The 16160-nt window shown below is 49.5% G+C and overlaps 1 protein-coding gene across 1 annotated transcript; it reads left to right on the top strand.

The window, feature by feature from the left end:
* Positions 1-9148: 9148 nt before the first annotated feature.
* Positions 9149-15678, top strand: Arsi (arylsulfatase family member I). The gene is made up of 2 exons (XM_042692140.1): positions 9149-9465; positions 14212-15678. The coding sequence occupies exons 1-2, from the start codon at positions 9152-9154 to the stop codon at positions 15617-15619; spliced, it is 1722 nt and encodes a 573-aa protein (XP_042548074.1). The 5' UTR covers positions 9149-9151; the 3' UTR covers positions 15620-15678.
* Positions 15679-16160: the final 482 nt, after the last annotated feature.

The raw sequence follows: 16160 nt of genomic DNA, 5'->3' as shown, positions 1-16160 counted from the left end.
TGGACTGAAGTCAGGGTGTTCCGGGAGAACGTCTCATCTCTGAGCTTCGATTTCTTCCCATGTTAACGAGGACAGTGATGACACAAGTCAGATCCCCTCTTTCCCATTCCAGAGCGTTCATGAGGCCCTAGCGATGCCTCAAGTCATAAAGGAGAGCTACCCGGCAGCAAGGCATTGCAGGTACCTGGCCTATTTATTTTAGTTCTTACAACCATCCATCCCTTAGAACAGACTCAGGCTGGGAGAAGCTGCAAGGCTAAAGCCTGTCACACAGCCAGGAAGGGTGGAGCTGGTGTTTTGAGCAGTGCCCTCCAAGCATGAAGCTATATATAAACTGTAAATAACTTTACAAGCATAAGGGATTATTAGTAATGGTCTGTTCTGTTAATAATAGTAATTTTTAAAAACCCTGAGAGGGAAATTCAAATAAATTTAAACAAATGTTTGTTTAGCACCTACTATGGGCTGATCACTCACCAGGGGCTCAGAAGTCGACACATAAATAACTGTGAAACAGGCACACTGTGATCTAATAGAACCATAAACGTGCCCCAGGAGGGTGGGGGGAGTGAAAGCTGACTCTGAGTGTGGAGAGGAGATGGTGGGGGGTCTGGAAGGATCTCTGGGGAGAGTGGGGATTGGAAGTGAACTTTAAAGATGAAAGGACTTCAACAAACGGGGATGGAGAGAAAATTAACTTGTAAGGGACTTGGGAGGATCTAAAGATCCAGAACAGAATTCTTGGATGAGGGTTAAGTACTTCTATGCAAAACAACTCTCATATCAGCATGAGCTTCAAAAGTGATTGACTAAGTAGAGCACAGCAGTTGCCATGGGAACCGAAGCACGCTTCATCCCTGTCATTAGTGAGCATCCCTGGCTTTGGAGCTGTCTAGCCAGGGCCAGGAGACAGAGGGGGCTGGGTTGCTCTGTCCCTTAGAAGAAAAGCCCAACAAGATTTCTGCCCTTGGGAAATTGATTCTCATCTCACAGGGAGGCAGAGCTGACAGGTGACACCTCAGTATGAGAAGATAGCCAGAAGAAGCCTGTGCCTCTGAGGGCAGAGGCTTTAGGACATCCCAAAACTACTGGAGTAGGCAGAGGGGCCTTAGAGCAACAAAGGAAGACAGATAAGGGGTCTGCAAGCAGATTCCCTGAGGGCTCCATTCCCACCTGAGCACCATGTGAGGAGCAAGTTGGGGTAACTCCATCCAGGATGTCAGTCCACAGGCTGTGTCTGAGTCATTCCCATGTCTGCTCCCAGGGCTTCTGGTGGCTACCTGGCCATGCCGATACATTAGGAATTTGGGTGCTTCACCGTTCCCTGAGAAGAGACACTGGGCAGCAGTGGGGCACAGTGAGATCTTCATTCAAGCAAGCATCAGTGTTGAGAAATAGGTTCAATCTTGCCTTTGACGTATTCTAGCTGTGTGACCTTGTGCAACTTCCCTTTCTGTGTTTTTGGCTCCTCAAATCTTTGAGGACGATAACAATTTTAAGTACTTCCTTGGACTGTGTGAGAGTTAAGTGAGATAACTGATATAAAGAATCATACATGACTCATAAATATGCAATAAATGCAAACGACCACATTATTATTATTGCTTCCAAATGTAGATTTGGTAAGAATTTAGGGTTCTTTTGCTCTCCAGAGTCTCCTTATTGTTTGTGCTAAAAGCCAGTTTCTCCAACTATAATAGATGATAACAATGAAAATAGCAATAGCAGTGTTGAGGTCTATTCACCTTCCTTGTAATCTAAGACTATTATAAAGGAGAAAGAGCTAGCTGAGTGCTCATGGTACATGCCTGTGGTCCTAGCTACTCAGGAGGCTGATATCTGAGGATCACGGTGTAAAGCCAGCCTAGGCAGAAAAATCTGTGAGGCTCCTATCTCCAATTAACCAGCAAAAAGCCAGAAGTGGGAGCAGTGGCTCAAGTGGTACCAGCTTTGAGTGAAAGAGCTAAGGGACAACCCAGGCCAGGAGTTTAAGACCCAGTATAGGCACCAAAAAAAAAAAAAAAAAAGGAGAAAGAAGGTTCTGTTGGTGGATATCAGACTATTGTGCTTGAACTTTTTACTGGAGACAGCTAATAGCTGTTGAAAATTTCAGAAGACAAAAAACAACAACAACAACAACAAAACAACTTGATCGGGAGAAAATGCAGGTTTGTCTCCTGAAGCTGTATGTATACTTGTAGGCATGAAATCAAAGTATAATGACAATAGAATCCAAAGATAGCAGCAATAATAACCATAGCCATCATTTGGAGAGAGCTCATTATACACTAGACACTGAGCTAAGAGTTCCTTTAGAAGGGAAGTATTATTTTCTTCCCATTTTATAAATAAGAAAATTGGGCCCAGATAGGTTAATTCAGGTAGCTAAACTACACAGCTAGCAAAGGATAGAGCAGGAGTAGAGCACAGGCAGCCTTGGACCAAGGATCTCATATGTTTGATTTTGTGCTGAGGCTTGAACTCAGGGCCTGATGCTCTCACTTGGTTTTTCTACCAGTTGAGTAACACCACTTCCAGCTTTCTGCTGGTTCATTGGAGATATGAGTCTCATGGACTTTTCTGCCAGGTCTCGATTCAAACAGTGATCCTCAGATCTCAGCCTCCTGAATAGCTAAGATTACAGGCATGAGCCACCAGCACCCAACTCAGAGGTCTCATATTTAACCAGAACATTCTTTCTTCTTTCCTTGGGCCTATGGGGACTTTGGGATGTGGCTACACCACACTCTATCCATTTCAGTTTCCTACCCTCTGTTTCTCTGGGCCGTCACCAATGTCTCTGAGAGTGGGTATGTGAAGAGGAATAAAAAGCTTCAGCTGACCAGTGAGTATGGAAGCCACCCACATCAAAGAGGGCAGAGTCCCGGATGGATGAGCTGGAAGCCAACCTGGGTCCTGTTAAGCTAATTCCTCCTGAAGCTGGCAGAGGCCATGGCGGGAACTTCTGAGAACATGGAAAATTAGTCCTTTCATAGGGCCTTCCTTTGAGTTGGCCTCCGGGTGGGGCTGGGGGTGGGTGGGTGGAGGGTGGGGAGTGTGCCGAGAGGTGAGCCACAGTCAGGCTGGGCAAACAGATTGGGCAGAGGCTGTGAGCACAGAGTGCCCATTGTGCATCGAGCTCTGCTTTCAATAATCCACTCGGAAGAATGTTTCATTGAGTGCCACAGAAAGAAGTCATTGAGACGCCCAGGGCTGGGCCCCATGAAGAGTTAAAGTAAGGGGCTATGGGTACCCAGGCTCTGGCCACTACAAGCTTGGATGCCTGATACGGGGATCTTGACCACTAAGATGAGGTACACACAGTGAGACCACCCAGACAACTAGGAGCAGTCAGAGTGGGGGTGTCCTCTCTCCAAAATGCTAAGGGTGCCCCAGCATCAGGGAGGAAAATCCTTTCTTCCCCAAACCATCTGCCTAAGTAATAAATACCCAGCAAACACTGGGGCATCAAGATGCCCCATTAGGCTGCATATGGGGGAGAATAGCTCACTGGCAGGCCTCCCCTCTCCTGGATTTACTACAGAGGGGTATAAAGGATCTCTGCACTGTCTTTATGACATAGCTAGCACTGCTGACCTGTCACTAACCATTAATTAATTTTCATTAATAATGCACTTGTGAAGGGTGGATGTGATAGCGAGAACCAGAGGTCACCTGGGGTGACCCCTGTGGAACGTGCTCTTTCTGAGAGGAGCAGTTCATGGGGAGGATATAGCCTGTTCATGAGTGACCAGTAGAAGTGGGGGTGCGGTGCTCCCACAGCAGGGCTACATGCCATTTGCAGTTGTGGGGTTCCAAGTGCTGGCAGCATCATGCCACCTGTGGGTGGCAGAACAGGCAGCAGGTAGATGATACGACCTGCCACTGGGAATGAGCAAGCCAACACATTCTTGTTGGCTTGCTGAGAATGCCCATCACAGTGGATCAGCTGAGGCCCTTACCATCTCCCTGAGCCTAGGATGCAGGGAGAAGGCCCTAGAGCCAAAGTGAACGTCCACTGTGTGCTTTTCATAAAGATCATTTTGGATGGAAACCTTTAAAAGTAGACTGACTTTCCTGGCTTTCCGAAGAGGATCATGAACAGGATTCAAATTCTAGTGGGCAATCCATTGTTCACTTCTATGCTAGGCTGTGTGTCTTGGTGATGCCCCTGGTCCTGTTCTTGTTCATATAGTTCTTGGCTACTATACTAAATCCCAGCCATTTGGAATTCATCAGAACAATTTTTGGCATCCCCTTCTCTTTCCCTCCCTTCCTCCTTCCCTCCCTCCCTCCCCTCTCTTCCTCTTTCTTTCTTTCTTTCTTCCTTCCTTCCTTCCTTCCTTCCTTCCTTCCTTCCTTCCTTTCTTTCTTTCTTTCTTTTCTTCCTTTCTTTCTTCTTCCTTTCCTTTCCCTCTCTCCCTATCTCCCTCCTTCCCCCTCCCTCCCTTCCCCCTTCTCTCTTTCCTTCTTTCTTTCATTGTGCTGTACTGGGGTTTGAACTCAAGGCCTCATGATCTTGCTTAGCTTAGCTTTTTTTTTTTTTTTTTGACAAAGGTTGATGTTCTACCACTTGAGCATACCTCCACTTTTGGCATTTTTTGCTGGTTGATTGGAGATAAGAGTACCATGGGATTTTCTGCCCAAGCTGGCTTCAAACCATAATCCTCAAATATCAGCCTCCTAAGTAGCTAGGATTATAGGTGTGGGCCACCAGAGTCCAGCTTTATTCTTTTATTTCTGTCTGTTTTACTGTGAAATGTGTTACTGTAAAATACTCACTTGTTTCAAGCCAACTTTTTACCTAAGCCCACTGAGCTCCTTCTGCTAGCCTTGGACTGGGAATGAAATGATGGGTCTTGCTTGAGCTGCGTATGAAGGTCAGATTCATGTGTGGAGGGCCTAGGAACTCCTGTGAGCTAAGGGATTGATCATTGTGATATTTTTCCACTATTCAGAGGCCTTCTCTGTGTTCTTTCAAGTCCCGATGTGGCTAGCCTAGACAAACTGACCTCGTGAGAAGATGACAGTACACAGAATAAAGTCTTCACCAAGGCTTCTAAGTATCCTGAAGGAAATCATATCTGTAATAAGGCAATTTTAGTTCAAAGATGACCAAATACATATACACCTTCTCTTGGTCTCTCTTTCTGTCTGTCTCTGTCTCTCTCTTACACACATACATGCACATACACACAGATGCATAGCAGTGGAAGAAGAAACTATCAAACATTCTTACCCACTCTTCCATTTTTAGCTCTCCATACTCTAAAAAGTCTAATTGTCTGAGGACAATTGGCATAATGACATATTCACATTTGAAAGATTATTTTAAGTCCCTTTGCATTGTTCGCCATTTAGTTCAAAAACCTTCCTGTCACCTCCTAGCCACACAGACATGTTTATTCCTTTTAGCAGTGGAGAACTCAGTACGTTTTCCAGTCTGATTTTATCAATGGAAATAAAATCTCCAAGAGTCAGGAAGTCACAAAGCTATACTCCTGTCACTTCTAATCTGCATTTTGTAGGCAGATGTCAGGCTTCTTGTAGTGTTGGATGTGGCTGTCATGTGGGGGCAGGGGATAAAAGCACGGATGTGAATGGGGGGACGGGTCTTTCCTGAATGGAATGGGTGGGCATTCATGACATCTGTCATCTGGGAAACAGCTAGGTTCTGAAACACAAAGTGAGTAGCATAGATGAGCCTGGCAGGGAGAAGATGTCTGCCTCTCTGTGCCTTCTTTCTGAGGCCTGAGCTTGGATTTCAGGAGTGGGGCCTGATGCAGGTAGGATTTGTAAACACTGCTCTAGGGAAGGAGGTGGGAAACACCCTGGAGAGAACAAAGAAGGAATATAAGTAATCCTTCTTGAAAGCAATATGACCTAGATTCCCATTATGCTTTGTGTTTATTTCTGAAGTCGTCTCTGAGGTTTTGGAATGTCTAGTTTAAATGCTCCAACCTGGCCCTGCTGCGTAATGGCATGTAAGAAGGAGCTGAGGACCGATGTACATTTCTCCCAGGGCATTAAAGGGAGGCCATTTGGGTTTCAGTGATTACTAAGAGATACCTTAATGGAGTGTGTCTATTGGGGAACAAGAGCTGGGTCTCAGCGGTCCACCTACTCTTCTCCACATGGTGATTCACCCATTGCTGTTGTCCTTTTATTGAGCAAGCTGCTGGAGCTCCTATAAAAGAAATCCCTTAAATTGTCCTGAAATCTGTCTCCTAGTAACTTTCACCCACAGGACTTACTTCTTCCACTCAAAAATCACAGAGCTGGGCTTGGTGTTGCACACTTGTAATCGCAGCAGCTTGGAGGTGGAAATAGGAAGATAGAAGTCCAAGGCTAGCCAGGGCAAAAACATTAGACCCTTTCTGAAAAACAAACAAGAAGCAAAAGGACTGAGAATGTAGCTCAAGCAGTAGAACACTGTCCTAGAAAGCACTGAAGCCTGAGTTCAAACCCTAGGACCACCATTAAAAACAACAGGGATTGGAGGCATGGCTCAGTTGGTAGAGCACTAGCCAATGAGCGAAAGTGTCAGGTACTGAGTTGGAGTCCTGGTCTCAGATCAAAAAAGAAACACAAAATAATCGTAATCATCCACATTCACAGATTGCTTATTCTGTGCTGAACACTGCACTGAGCACTGCATTAATCTTGTTTATGTTATTGTCCCACTTACAGACAAAGCAATTGACACTGAGGGGGATAAAATAATTCCCCAGGCCAGCCCAGGGGCAGGATTTGAACTCAAGTAGTCTGATGAGAGAGACATGCTGAAATACTCCCCAGAACTCTGAAATACTACCTGTCCTGCTTCTGTGGCAGCTCCACACCGATCTTCAGCCTGTGATCTTGGCCTTTCTTTGAGTCAGGCTGACACCGCATTGCCATCTCTGTCCCCTTTCTCTAGTCCTGGTCAGTTCGTCCTGATGAAGGTCTGAGAAAATGTAACAAATGCAATAGCCTGTCCTACTTTGTCACCCAAGACTGCCTTGGCTGAAGCCTCCGGAAGCACCATTTTAGCAACCTTCCCCTCAGGAGGCTGTACTTTTCCTGTCTGTCCTCAACATCTCTTTTGCCAGAACAACAGGCTCCGTTTTCCCTTCTGATAAATCTGGTCACCCTAAATCTGGGGCTTTGAGCAAACAGGAGCGGCTGGCCCCACGCAGCCCTCATTTCAAAATGCAGATTCGCGATGGGCTTGCTATTTTGGAGGTCTGGTTTCCTTCCCCACACACAGTGGTTTTCAGCCAGAGGGATTTGGGATTTGGCAGGCAAAAGGTGTTGGGAGAGAAGATACACCTGGGCAGTCTTTGTTTCCCACATCTGCCAAGAAGCCCTGGGAGAAAGACAGCCTCTGGTCACCTAATGCTGGGAAATCCAGCTTAGCCCACCCCCTCCTGGTGATCCATGTTAAACACTTGAAGCCTTAGGACTAAAGAACCCTAACTGGTTTTGTTCAGCTCCGTTTTCCCATTTAAAAAAAAAATGCAGCCTAGTAAACATCTGGAAAATGTTGCAGAATTGAAGTTAACATGGGCACCCAATGGCCTGGTAATATTTCTCTAAGAGGTTTGATTTGGCCTTACATGGTTCTTACATTTTTTTGCTCTAAACTATTACTAACATTGAACAACTGGAATATGTATTTAGGGGTTCCTTTTGAAAAGTCAGAAGATCTGTAGACAATGATCCAATCTACAAGCACCTGTGACAAGGGACAGCTAGAACCAAGGCTGTGGGATCTCTTTGTTTATCTTTTTTGTGCCATACTCAGCTTGAACTCAGGGCCTGGCTCCTATCCCTTAAGCTCAAGGCTGGCACTCTACTGCCTGAGTCACACCTTCATTTCTGGCTTTTTGCTGATAAATTGGAGATAAGAGTCTGTTGGATTTACCTGCCCAAGTTTGGTTCAAACATCCATCCTCATATCTCAGTCTACTGAGTAAGCTAAGATTACAGGCATGAACTCAAGTCTGTGCAATCTTTAGCTGGCCACAGCCACTGGACTTGGGTGTGGCAATGCAGATGCCTTGCCTGCCTGATGCCTTCCATAACCTTCCTTGGCATGGAGGTTTTCAGGATGATCTTAAAGCTCCTACTGGGTGCCAGATCTTGTGGATATAAGGTGTACACAGCAGTTCTGAGGTCTTAAAAGGTCTGACATGTGTAAGATTCTAGTTGGGAATTGCAGAATGAATACTGGAAGGGACTGAGGAGGGCAAAGGCCACAAGAACTTGTCCCAATACAGGCTCATGGCGGGAGATGAGACTCCAGCAACTGCTGTGAACCTCTCCTCCGCCCCGGAAAAAAACCCACTATTTTTCTACACCTTCGAGGCGTTCCCATCTATCCAAGGCCTCAGTTTCCCCACCTCTAGATTGACCCAATTGGACGAGAAAACCATATGCCTTCGGTCTTTTCCAGGCCTGGCCTTCGGTGACACAGAGATTCCACTATCAAGGAATGTCTGCCTGGGCCATTCCGGAATTATTCTAAGGACTCCAGCAGCACGCACACCTCCCCGTCCCCCCCGCCGGGCAGGGGCCTGTGAACCCCGCCCGAGCGTGCTCGGGCCCCTCGCCCGGGGGCGGGCCGTGAGCGCGTCCCGCCCTCCACCTGGGGATCAGCGGGCAGATGTTACAACTTCTCACCGTCCCTCCCGCGGTGTCCGCCCCAGGCCCGCCCCGCCCGCGTCCCGCCCGCTCCCTCCCGGGGTCCGGCCCACCTCCCTGCGGGGAGCCCGGCGGTCTGCGTGCTCAGGGCGGGGCGCGAGGCCGGCCCGGGGGTTACGGGGGTCGGGGGCTGGGGGTGGGGGGCGTGGAGGAGAAAGGGAAAAGCAGGAGAAATCCCGGGCCCAGAGGAAGAGCAGAGTTGGGATGGTGGAGAGCGCTTTCGGGCCGCCGCCACGCCGCGTCTCGGGCTGGCCGGGCTAGGCTGGGGGAGAGGGAGCCAGGGCGGCGCGGGGCGGCGCGGGGCGGCGGTGGGCGGCCGAGGCGGCGCAGCGCGGCCCCGACGACCTGCTGCCCGTCCCGGACGGGCGAGACCCTGGGCTGCCCTCGCCCCAGCCAGGCGTCCGGGCAGAGGCCGGCCGTGCGCCCCGGCGAGCGGCGCGCCCCGGGACGCGAGTGCGGCCCGGCCATGCACGCCCTCACCGGCTTCTCTTTGGTCAGCCTGCTCAGCTTCGGCTACCTGTCCTGGGACTGGGCCAAGCCGAGCCTCGTGGCTGATGGGCCCGGGGAGACGGACGCGGAGCCGCCCTCCACCGCTCCGCCCCAGCCTCCCCACATCATCTTCATCCTCACCGACGACCAGGGCTACCACGACGTGGGCTACCATGGGTCTGACATCGAGACCCCCACGCTGGACCGGCTGGCGGCCGAGGGCGTCAAGTTAGAGAACTATTACATCCAGCCCATCTGCACGCCTTCCCGGAGCCAGCTCCTCACCGGCAGGTACGTGTGCGACGGGACGGGTGGCCAAGGCCCATTCACCCCGACTTCCCTTCCCCCAAATCTCACGTTAGGACCTGGAAAACCTGCATGATGGGTTAATTTTGCCCCCACGTGGCTGCTGAGTTCATTGCTAAGTTCCTTGTCTTCTCTGGTCAACAACTTCGTGACTCAACATAACAGTGAATGCATCTGGTCATCGTTGAGCATACTCTCTTTCTCTGTCTTTTCCTCTCTCTCGTTCTAGGACGCATACATTCTACCCGATGTGGAGGAGACAGCTGGTCATTCCTTTGTTAGAAAAACATGGCAACCCTTGACATTTATTTTGAAAGCTTCGTCTATTGAAAGAACCAGCCTCTGTACAAGTCACTTCACTTCCTTGAGCCTCACTTTCCTTGTCTTTAAGATAAGAGGAAGAACTTTTTGGTCTTAAATAAGCTGTGAGTGAAGAATGAGTTGCCTGTCATAGCTTGCTGCTTGGCTGTCAGTAAGCAGCAGCATGCAGAGGACTGAAGGATTTGGGTCCCCACAGTTCAGTGATTAAGTTGGGTGAAGCCCAAAGAGTTGATTGGTGGCAGAGGGATGCGCTGACCCGTGGACCCTTAGGCTAGCTGCTCGTTTGCCCAAGGTTCTATATTTCAACTTCAGAATCCTCGCGGATTGGCTGGGAATCCCAGATGTGCTACTTTCTCCCCAACGGGGCAGGGTTACAGGATTAAAAGAGCAATGAAACAGGAGGGAGGTTGTAGAAGGCAAGATCTGGCCACTTAGGAGAAAAGCCTTTGGCAGGTCTGAGCTAATCCACCTTGGAAAGAGGCCAAGGCATGCTTTCTCCAAGTTCCACCCAAAGCCATTTGTATGAGCTCAGGACCTAGAACCCTAGTTTTCCCTGTTTCCTGGATGGGAGAAACTGAGTCCTGCTGCCCTTGAATCCAAATTCAGTGTCTGTAGGAGAGAGGTCTGAGAGTTCAAGGGCTGAGCAGAGTTAGAAATGGAATGGTGGTGCCCTCCCTTCCTTTGAGCTAACACTCAGCATTTGGATCCAGGAATTGAGAGGACAAAGAAGAGAGAGAGAGAGGAAGAATGTGGGTGAGGATGCTTTTACAGCTGAGGCCCATGGTAGTGATCAAACACACTGAACATTGACCAATCTCCTGAAGAGAGGAAGGAGGGAGCTGCCTGCTGCAAGTTTTACAATAGTTAGCATTTCTCTCCTTAGAGAGCGGTGACTCCGTTTAAGCAATGGAATGAGCAGCCAACAGGGCAACACTCCAGCCCCTTGATCTGTGAAGTTAGCAGTGTACTGCATGGCACCAAGCAGCATCTGCCTTTCTGTAGCAGGCTCTGACTCCTTCCTGTTTGCACATGCATCCAGTTCTTATGCTTGATGAAACTGGAGAGAGCCAAAATTGCTTATTGCACTCACTTGCAAAAGGGCTTTGGGGGCTGGGAAGGTGGCTCAGTGGTTGAGTGCTTGCCTCACATGCCCTGGGTTCGATTCCTCAGCACCACAAACGCAGAAAAAGCCAAAAGTGGCACTTTGGCTCAAGTGGTAGAGCAATAGCTTTGAGCTGAAGAGCTGAGGGACAGCACCTAGGCCCAGAGTTCAGGCTCCAGGACCTACAAAAAAAAGGGGAGCGGCTATGGTAACTCTTAGTGGGTCCACCCATGGTATAAGCAATACTCCACCCCACTCTACCCTATATAGCTCAGTGAGGACTCAAGATGCATGGGTACTTCTCTTATCAGGTCTAATCATTTATTAGCTTGAGTGAAGCTGGAAAAACTGTGTTATACAGAAATGTCAGCCTGATTTGGGTAGACTGGGTTGGGTTCAAAGCTCAGCCCCACTGCTTGCCAGCTGTGTGATCTTGGCCTAACTTCCGCACCTTTGGGATCCTCGATTTCATCTGTACAGAGAGGATAATGATAATCTTCCCTGCTTTGTGTGTGTGTGTGTGTGTGTGTGTGTGTGTGTGTGTGTGTGTGTGTGCGTGTGTGCGCGCGCGCGCATGCGTGTGTGTGTGTGCTGATACTGGGGCTTGAACTCAGGTCCTGGGCACCATCTCTTAGATTTTTCTGCTCAAAGCCCATGTTCTACTATTTGAGCCGTAGCTCTGCTGGTAGGTTTTTGTTAGTCAGTTGTAGGTAAGAATCTCGTGGACTTTTCTGCCTGGGCAGGCTTTGAATAGTGATGCTCAGATCTTAGTCTCCTAAGCAGCTAGAATTACAGCAATGAGCCATCAGTTTTTAAAATAAGGATTGGAGATAATATATGTATGTGGCACATAGTGTTAAAAAGGAAACATAAGCAGAGCCCCTAGGGATGGGCTGAAGATGTCAAGACTTAAGCAAATTTGGATTCGGGGCGGGGGGTGGGTGGAAAATGGGGAGAGTGTGGGATTCTGACACATTTGTGAAGTTTCAGGCTTTGTATTTATTCTGAGGCTTTTTAAGATACCCTAAGATAACAGATCATATAGGGCCTTGGCCATAGAAGGGGGAAGATGGGAACAAGTAACAGGAATTCAGGATTGTTTCATTTACTTCTGCCTCAGGGTGTTTGCCTGTGCTTGTGACCTGGGTTGAGAGGCCGCATGAGCTCATAGCAGGCACGTGGAGCCAGTCTCATAAAACTTGGGAACTGGGCAGGTCTTAGAGAGATTTCCCATTCCAGCTAGCTCACTCATACACACAACAAACTGATGCCTCATGTGGAGAGAGAGTGTCCAGACTGCTTGGATTTATGCTCAAATTTTAGTTCTGTCCCTGACTACCGAGTGACATTGGGCAAGGGCCTTCCCACATCTGACCTTAGTTTCTTTTTAAAAAAGCAGATTAGGGTGGGAAAGTGGCTCAGTGGTAGAGTGCTTGCCTCACATGCATGAGGTCCTGGATTCGATTCCTCAGCACCACATAAACAGAAAAAGCTGGAAGTGGTCCTGTGGCTCAGGTGGTAGAACACTATCCTTGAGCTGAAGAGCTGAGGGACAGGGCCCAGGCCCAGAGTTCAAGCCCCACGACCAACAACAACAACAAAAAATTTATAAAGCAGATGAGGTGTTGGAGGTATAGGTTGGGTGGTAGGGCACCTGCCAATGCTATATAGCATCAGATAGAAAATTCTAGTCCTGGGCTGGGAAGGTGGCTCAGTGAGTGGTAGAGCGCTTGCCTTGCATGCATGAGGCCCTGGGTTCGATTCCTCAGCACCACATAAGCAGAAAAAAAAGGCTGGAAGTGGCGCTGTGGCTCAAGTGGTAGAGCACTCGCCTTGAGCTGAAGAGCTGAGGGACAGTGCCCAGGCCCAGAGTTCAGGCCCCACGACCGGACCCTCCCCCCCCCAAAAAAAATTCTAGTCCTAATTTCAGATAGAAAAACTTAAAAAGTAGATAAATAAAGCATAAGAGTTGTTTCCTTTCTGGCTCTAAAGCCCTTGGAGTGTCACCATTCATTTACTCACTCATTCACTCATCCATTATCCATCCATTCATTCATTTAACCATTCATTCATTCCATAAGTAACTGCCTAAGCATCACTGGGCTGCTAGGAACACAAAGCTATGTAAATGACAGTCCTTTCAACTATCAATGGGCCCAGGAGCTTGTACAATTGAGCATAATCTCATAGCCAAGTAGGATGATGGTGATGTGCCCTAAATGGTAGGAGAACCTAGAAAAAAAATGACTCATTCTTTCAGAGTCATGTGAGACGCTACAGCAGTGGTAGCATTTAGGATGGACTTTCAAGAGTGACTAGGAATTTGCCTGTGAGAGGAGTACTTGCTACAGGCCCCATAACAAATTAGATAGAAACTTAGAGTTCAGGGATTCTGAAGTCAGGAGATGGATAACTTGGAATACAAAGCCTACCCCAACTGCAGCTGTGATTTGATTTTTCTGGGCCTCAGTTTTGCGAGTTGAGGACTGGGAAAAATAACACGTAGGATTTAGTTTTGGTGAAGATTTAAGGAACTGCTGAGCACGTAGTGTATGCTTGGTATTAGCTATTTTTGTTGTTAATGTTATTTTGCATTGCTGGGACTGAACCCAGGGTTTTGCAAATAATAGGCAGATTCTCTACTACTTGAGCCATGACCCTAGCCATTTTTTTGTCAGTTGTCCAGGGGCTCCAACTCTGGCCTTGGGCACTGCCCTGGAGCTCCTTTTTGCTCAAGGCTAGTGCTCTGCCAGTTGAGCCACAGTGACACTTCCCACCTTTTCTGTGATTAATTGGAGATAAGAGTCTTATGGACTTTCCTGCTTGGGCTGGCTTTGAGCCACAATCCTCAGATCTCAGCCTCCTAGCTACTAGGATTACAGGCATGAGCCACTGGTGCCCAGTGCCTTTTTGTTTTTGAAACAAGGTCTTGCTGCTCCCTTTGCCCAGTGTGGCCTCAAACTCCTCAACCTCTCACTTCCATCTCTCTAGTAGTGAAGATTACTGGTGCACACCACCACACCTGGCTCAGTTTTCATTATCGTTAAGTCCTCACTCACCTTCCTAGCTGTGTGATTCTGAGCAAATGGCTTAACTATTCTGAGCTTCAATTTTATCTGTAAAATAACAATGACACCTACTTCCATTGATTTGAGGATTCAGTGAGGGAGTACATTAGAAGGAATTAGTTAATACTTGGTGCTGATTGTTACTGTCTTTGCTGGCACTGGACCAAAGGCCATATCTGGGTGGTTGGTGGGAAGAAGAACGGTCTGATTTACCTTTGATTTCTGCCCCCCTTCCACCAGGTACCAGATCCATACCGGATTGCAGCACTCCATTATCCGCCCACGGCAGCCCAACTGCCTGCCTCTGGACCAGGTGACCCTGCCACAGAAGCTGCAGGAGGCAGGTTACTCCACCCACATGGTGGGCAAGTGGCACTTGGGCTTCTACCGGAAGGAGTGCCTGCCCACCCGCCGGGGCTTTGACACCTTCCTGGGTTCGCTCACTGGCAACGTGGACTACTATACCTATGACAACTGTGATGGCCCGGGGGTATGTGGCTTTGACCTACACGAGGGGGAGAATGTGGCCTGGGGGCTCAGTGGCCAGTACTCCACCATGCTGTATGCCCAGCGTGCCAGCCACATCCTGGCAAACCACAGCCCCCGGCGGCCTCTGTTTCTGTACGTGGCCTTCCAAGCGGTCCACACCCCCCTGCAGTCACCTCGGGAGTACCTGTACCGCTACCGCACCATGGGCAACGTGGCCCGGCGGAAATACGCAGCCATGGTGACCTGCATGGATGAGGCTGTGCGCAACATCACCTGGGCCCTTAAGCGCTACGGTTTCTATAACAACAGTGTCATAATCTTCTCTAGCGATAATGGTGGCCAGACTTTCTCAGGAGGCAGCAACTGGCCACTCCGAGGACGCAAGGGCACTTACTGGGAAGGCGGTGTGAGGGGCTTGGGCTTTGTCCACAGCCCCCTGCTCAAGCGAAAGCGAAGGACCAGCCGGGCACTGGTGCATATCACTGACTGGTACCCAACCCTGGTAGGCCTGGCAGGGGGCACTGCATCAGCAGCCGATGGGTTGGATGGCTATGATGTGTGGTCAGCCATCAGTGAGGGCCGGGCCTCACCACGCACAGAGATCCTGCACAATATTGACCCACTCTACAACCACGCCCGATATGGATCCCTAGAGGGTGGCTTTGGCATCTGGAACACTGCTGTGCAAGCTGCCATCCGTGTAGGTGAGTGGAAGCTCCTGACAGGAGATCCTGGCTGTGGTGATTGGATCCCACCGCAGACACTGGCTGCCTTCCCTGGCAGCTGGTGGAACCTGGAGCGGATGGCCAGCGTTCGCCAGGCTGTATGGCTTTTCAACATCAGCGCTGACCCTTACGAACGGGAGGACCTAGCTGGCCAGCGGCCCGACGTAGTACGAACTCTGCTGGCCCGCCTCGCTGATTATAACCGCACTGCGATCCCTGTACGCTACCCTGCTGAGAATCCCCGGGCCCATCCTGACTTCAATGGGGGTGCATGGGGGCCCTGGGCCAGTGATGATGATGATGATGAAGAGGAGGAAGAGGAAAGCAGGGCTCGCAGCTTCTCCCGGGGTCGCCGCAAGAAAAAATGCAAGATCTGCAAGCTTCGATCTTTTTTCCGTAAACTAAACACCAGGCTGATGTCCCATCGGATTTGATGGGGGGGGGGAGGGGAGTGGTGGTGGCAGGGATCTCGGGTCCCCTACAGCACTCCCCCCCACTGCAGCCTGGCCCTGCATCTTCTTAGGGAGGTCAAGCCTCCTTCTAAAGGGAAAAGGAGGGTGCTAAACCCCACAGTTGAAGAGAGTGGAAATGAACCAGACTGCATGGCCGCTCAGGACCCTGTCCTGCCTGTCCACTGACTCGCTCCGTGACCTCAGGTGACCTCGGTCAGCTTTCAGCCCATCGCCTCATCTGGGAGATGAGCTCTGTGACTTGCTTGGGGCCACGGTGGGGGTTCTGGCTGGCCTCACCACCTGACAGCTGATGGAAGGCCTTGCCTCCTCCTATGCCAGGAGCACCAGATGCCATCTGACCACTTTGTTAGGGGAACTCTTTCAGAGTTGAGGGAGGAGGCATCGCGTGGGAAGGTTGCCCTTCTGGGGCCTTTAGTGCCTAGGCCCGTCCTGGGGCCAGATGGTAAGGGAAGCTATGCTGGAAGGCTTTTATTTCTTTTCCCCAGCACCCAGTGAAGCTGGC

Source organism: Dipodomys spectabilis, unplaced genomic scaffold (genome assembly GCF_019054845.1).
Source record: "Dipodomys spectabilis isolate Male_0828 unplaced genomic scaffold, ASM1905484v1 ptg000147l, whole genome shotgun sequence".
Taxonomy (NCBI): domain Eukaryota; kingdom Metazoa; phylum Chordata; class Mammalia; order Rodentia; family Heteromyidae; genus Dipodomys; species Dipodomys spectabilis.
This window is presented reverse-complemented; position numbering and strand designations above follow the sequence as displayed.

Coding starts and splice junctions, on each gene's coding strand:
- Arsi (XM_042692140.1), top strand. CDS start 9,152: ATGCACGCCCTCACCGGCTTCTCTTTGGTCAGCCTGCTCAGCTTCGGC. Junction 9,466..14,211: donor AGCCAGCTCCTCACCGGCAG/GTACGTGTGCGA, acceptor CCCTTCCACCAG/GTACCAGATCCATACCGGAT.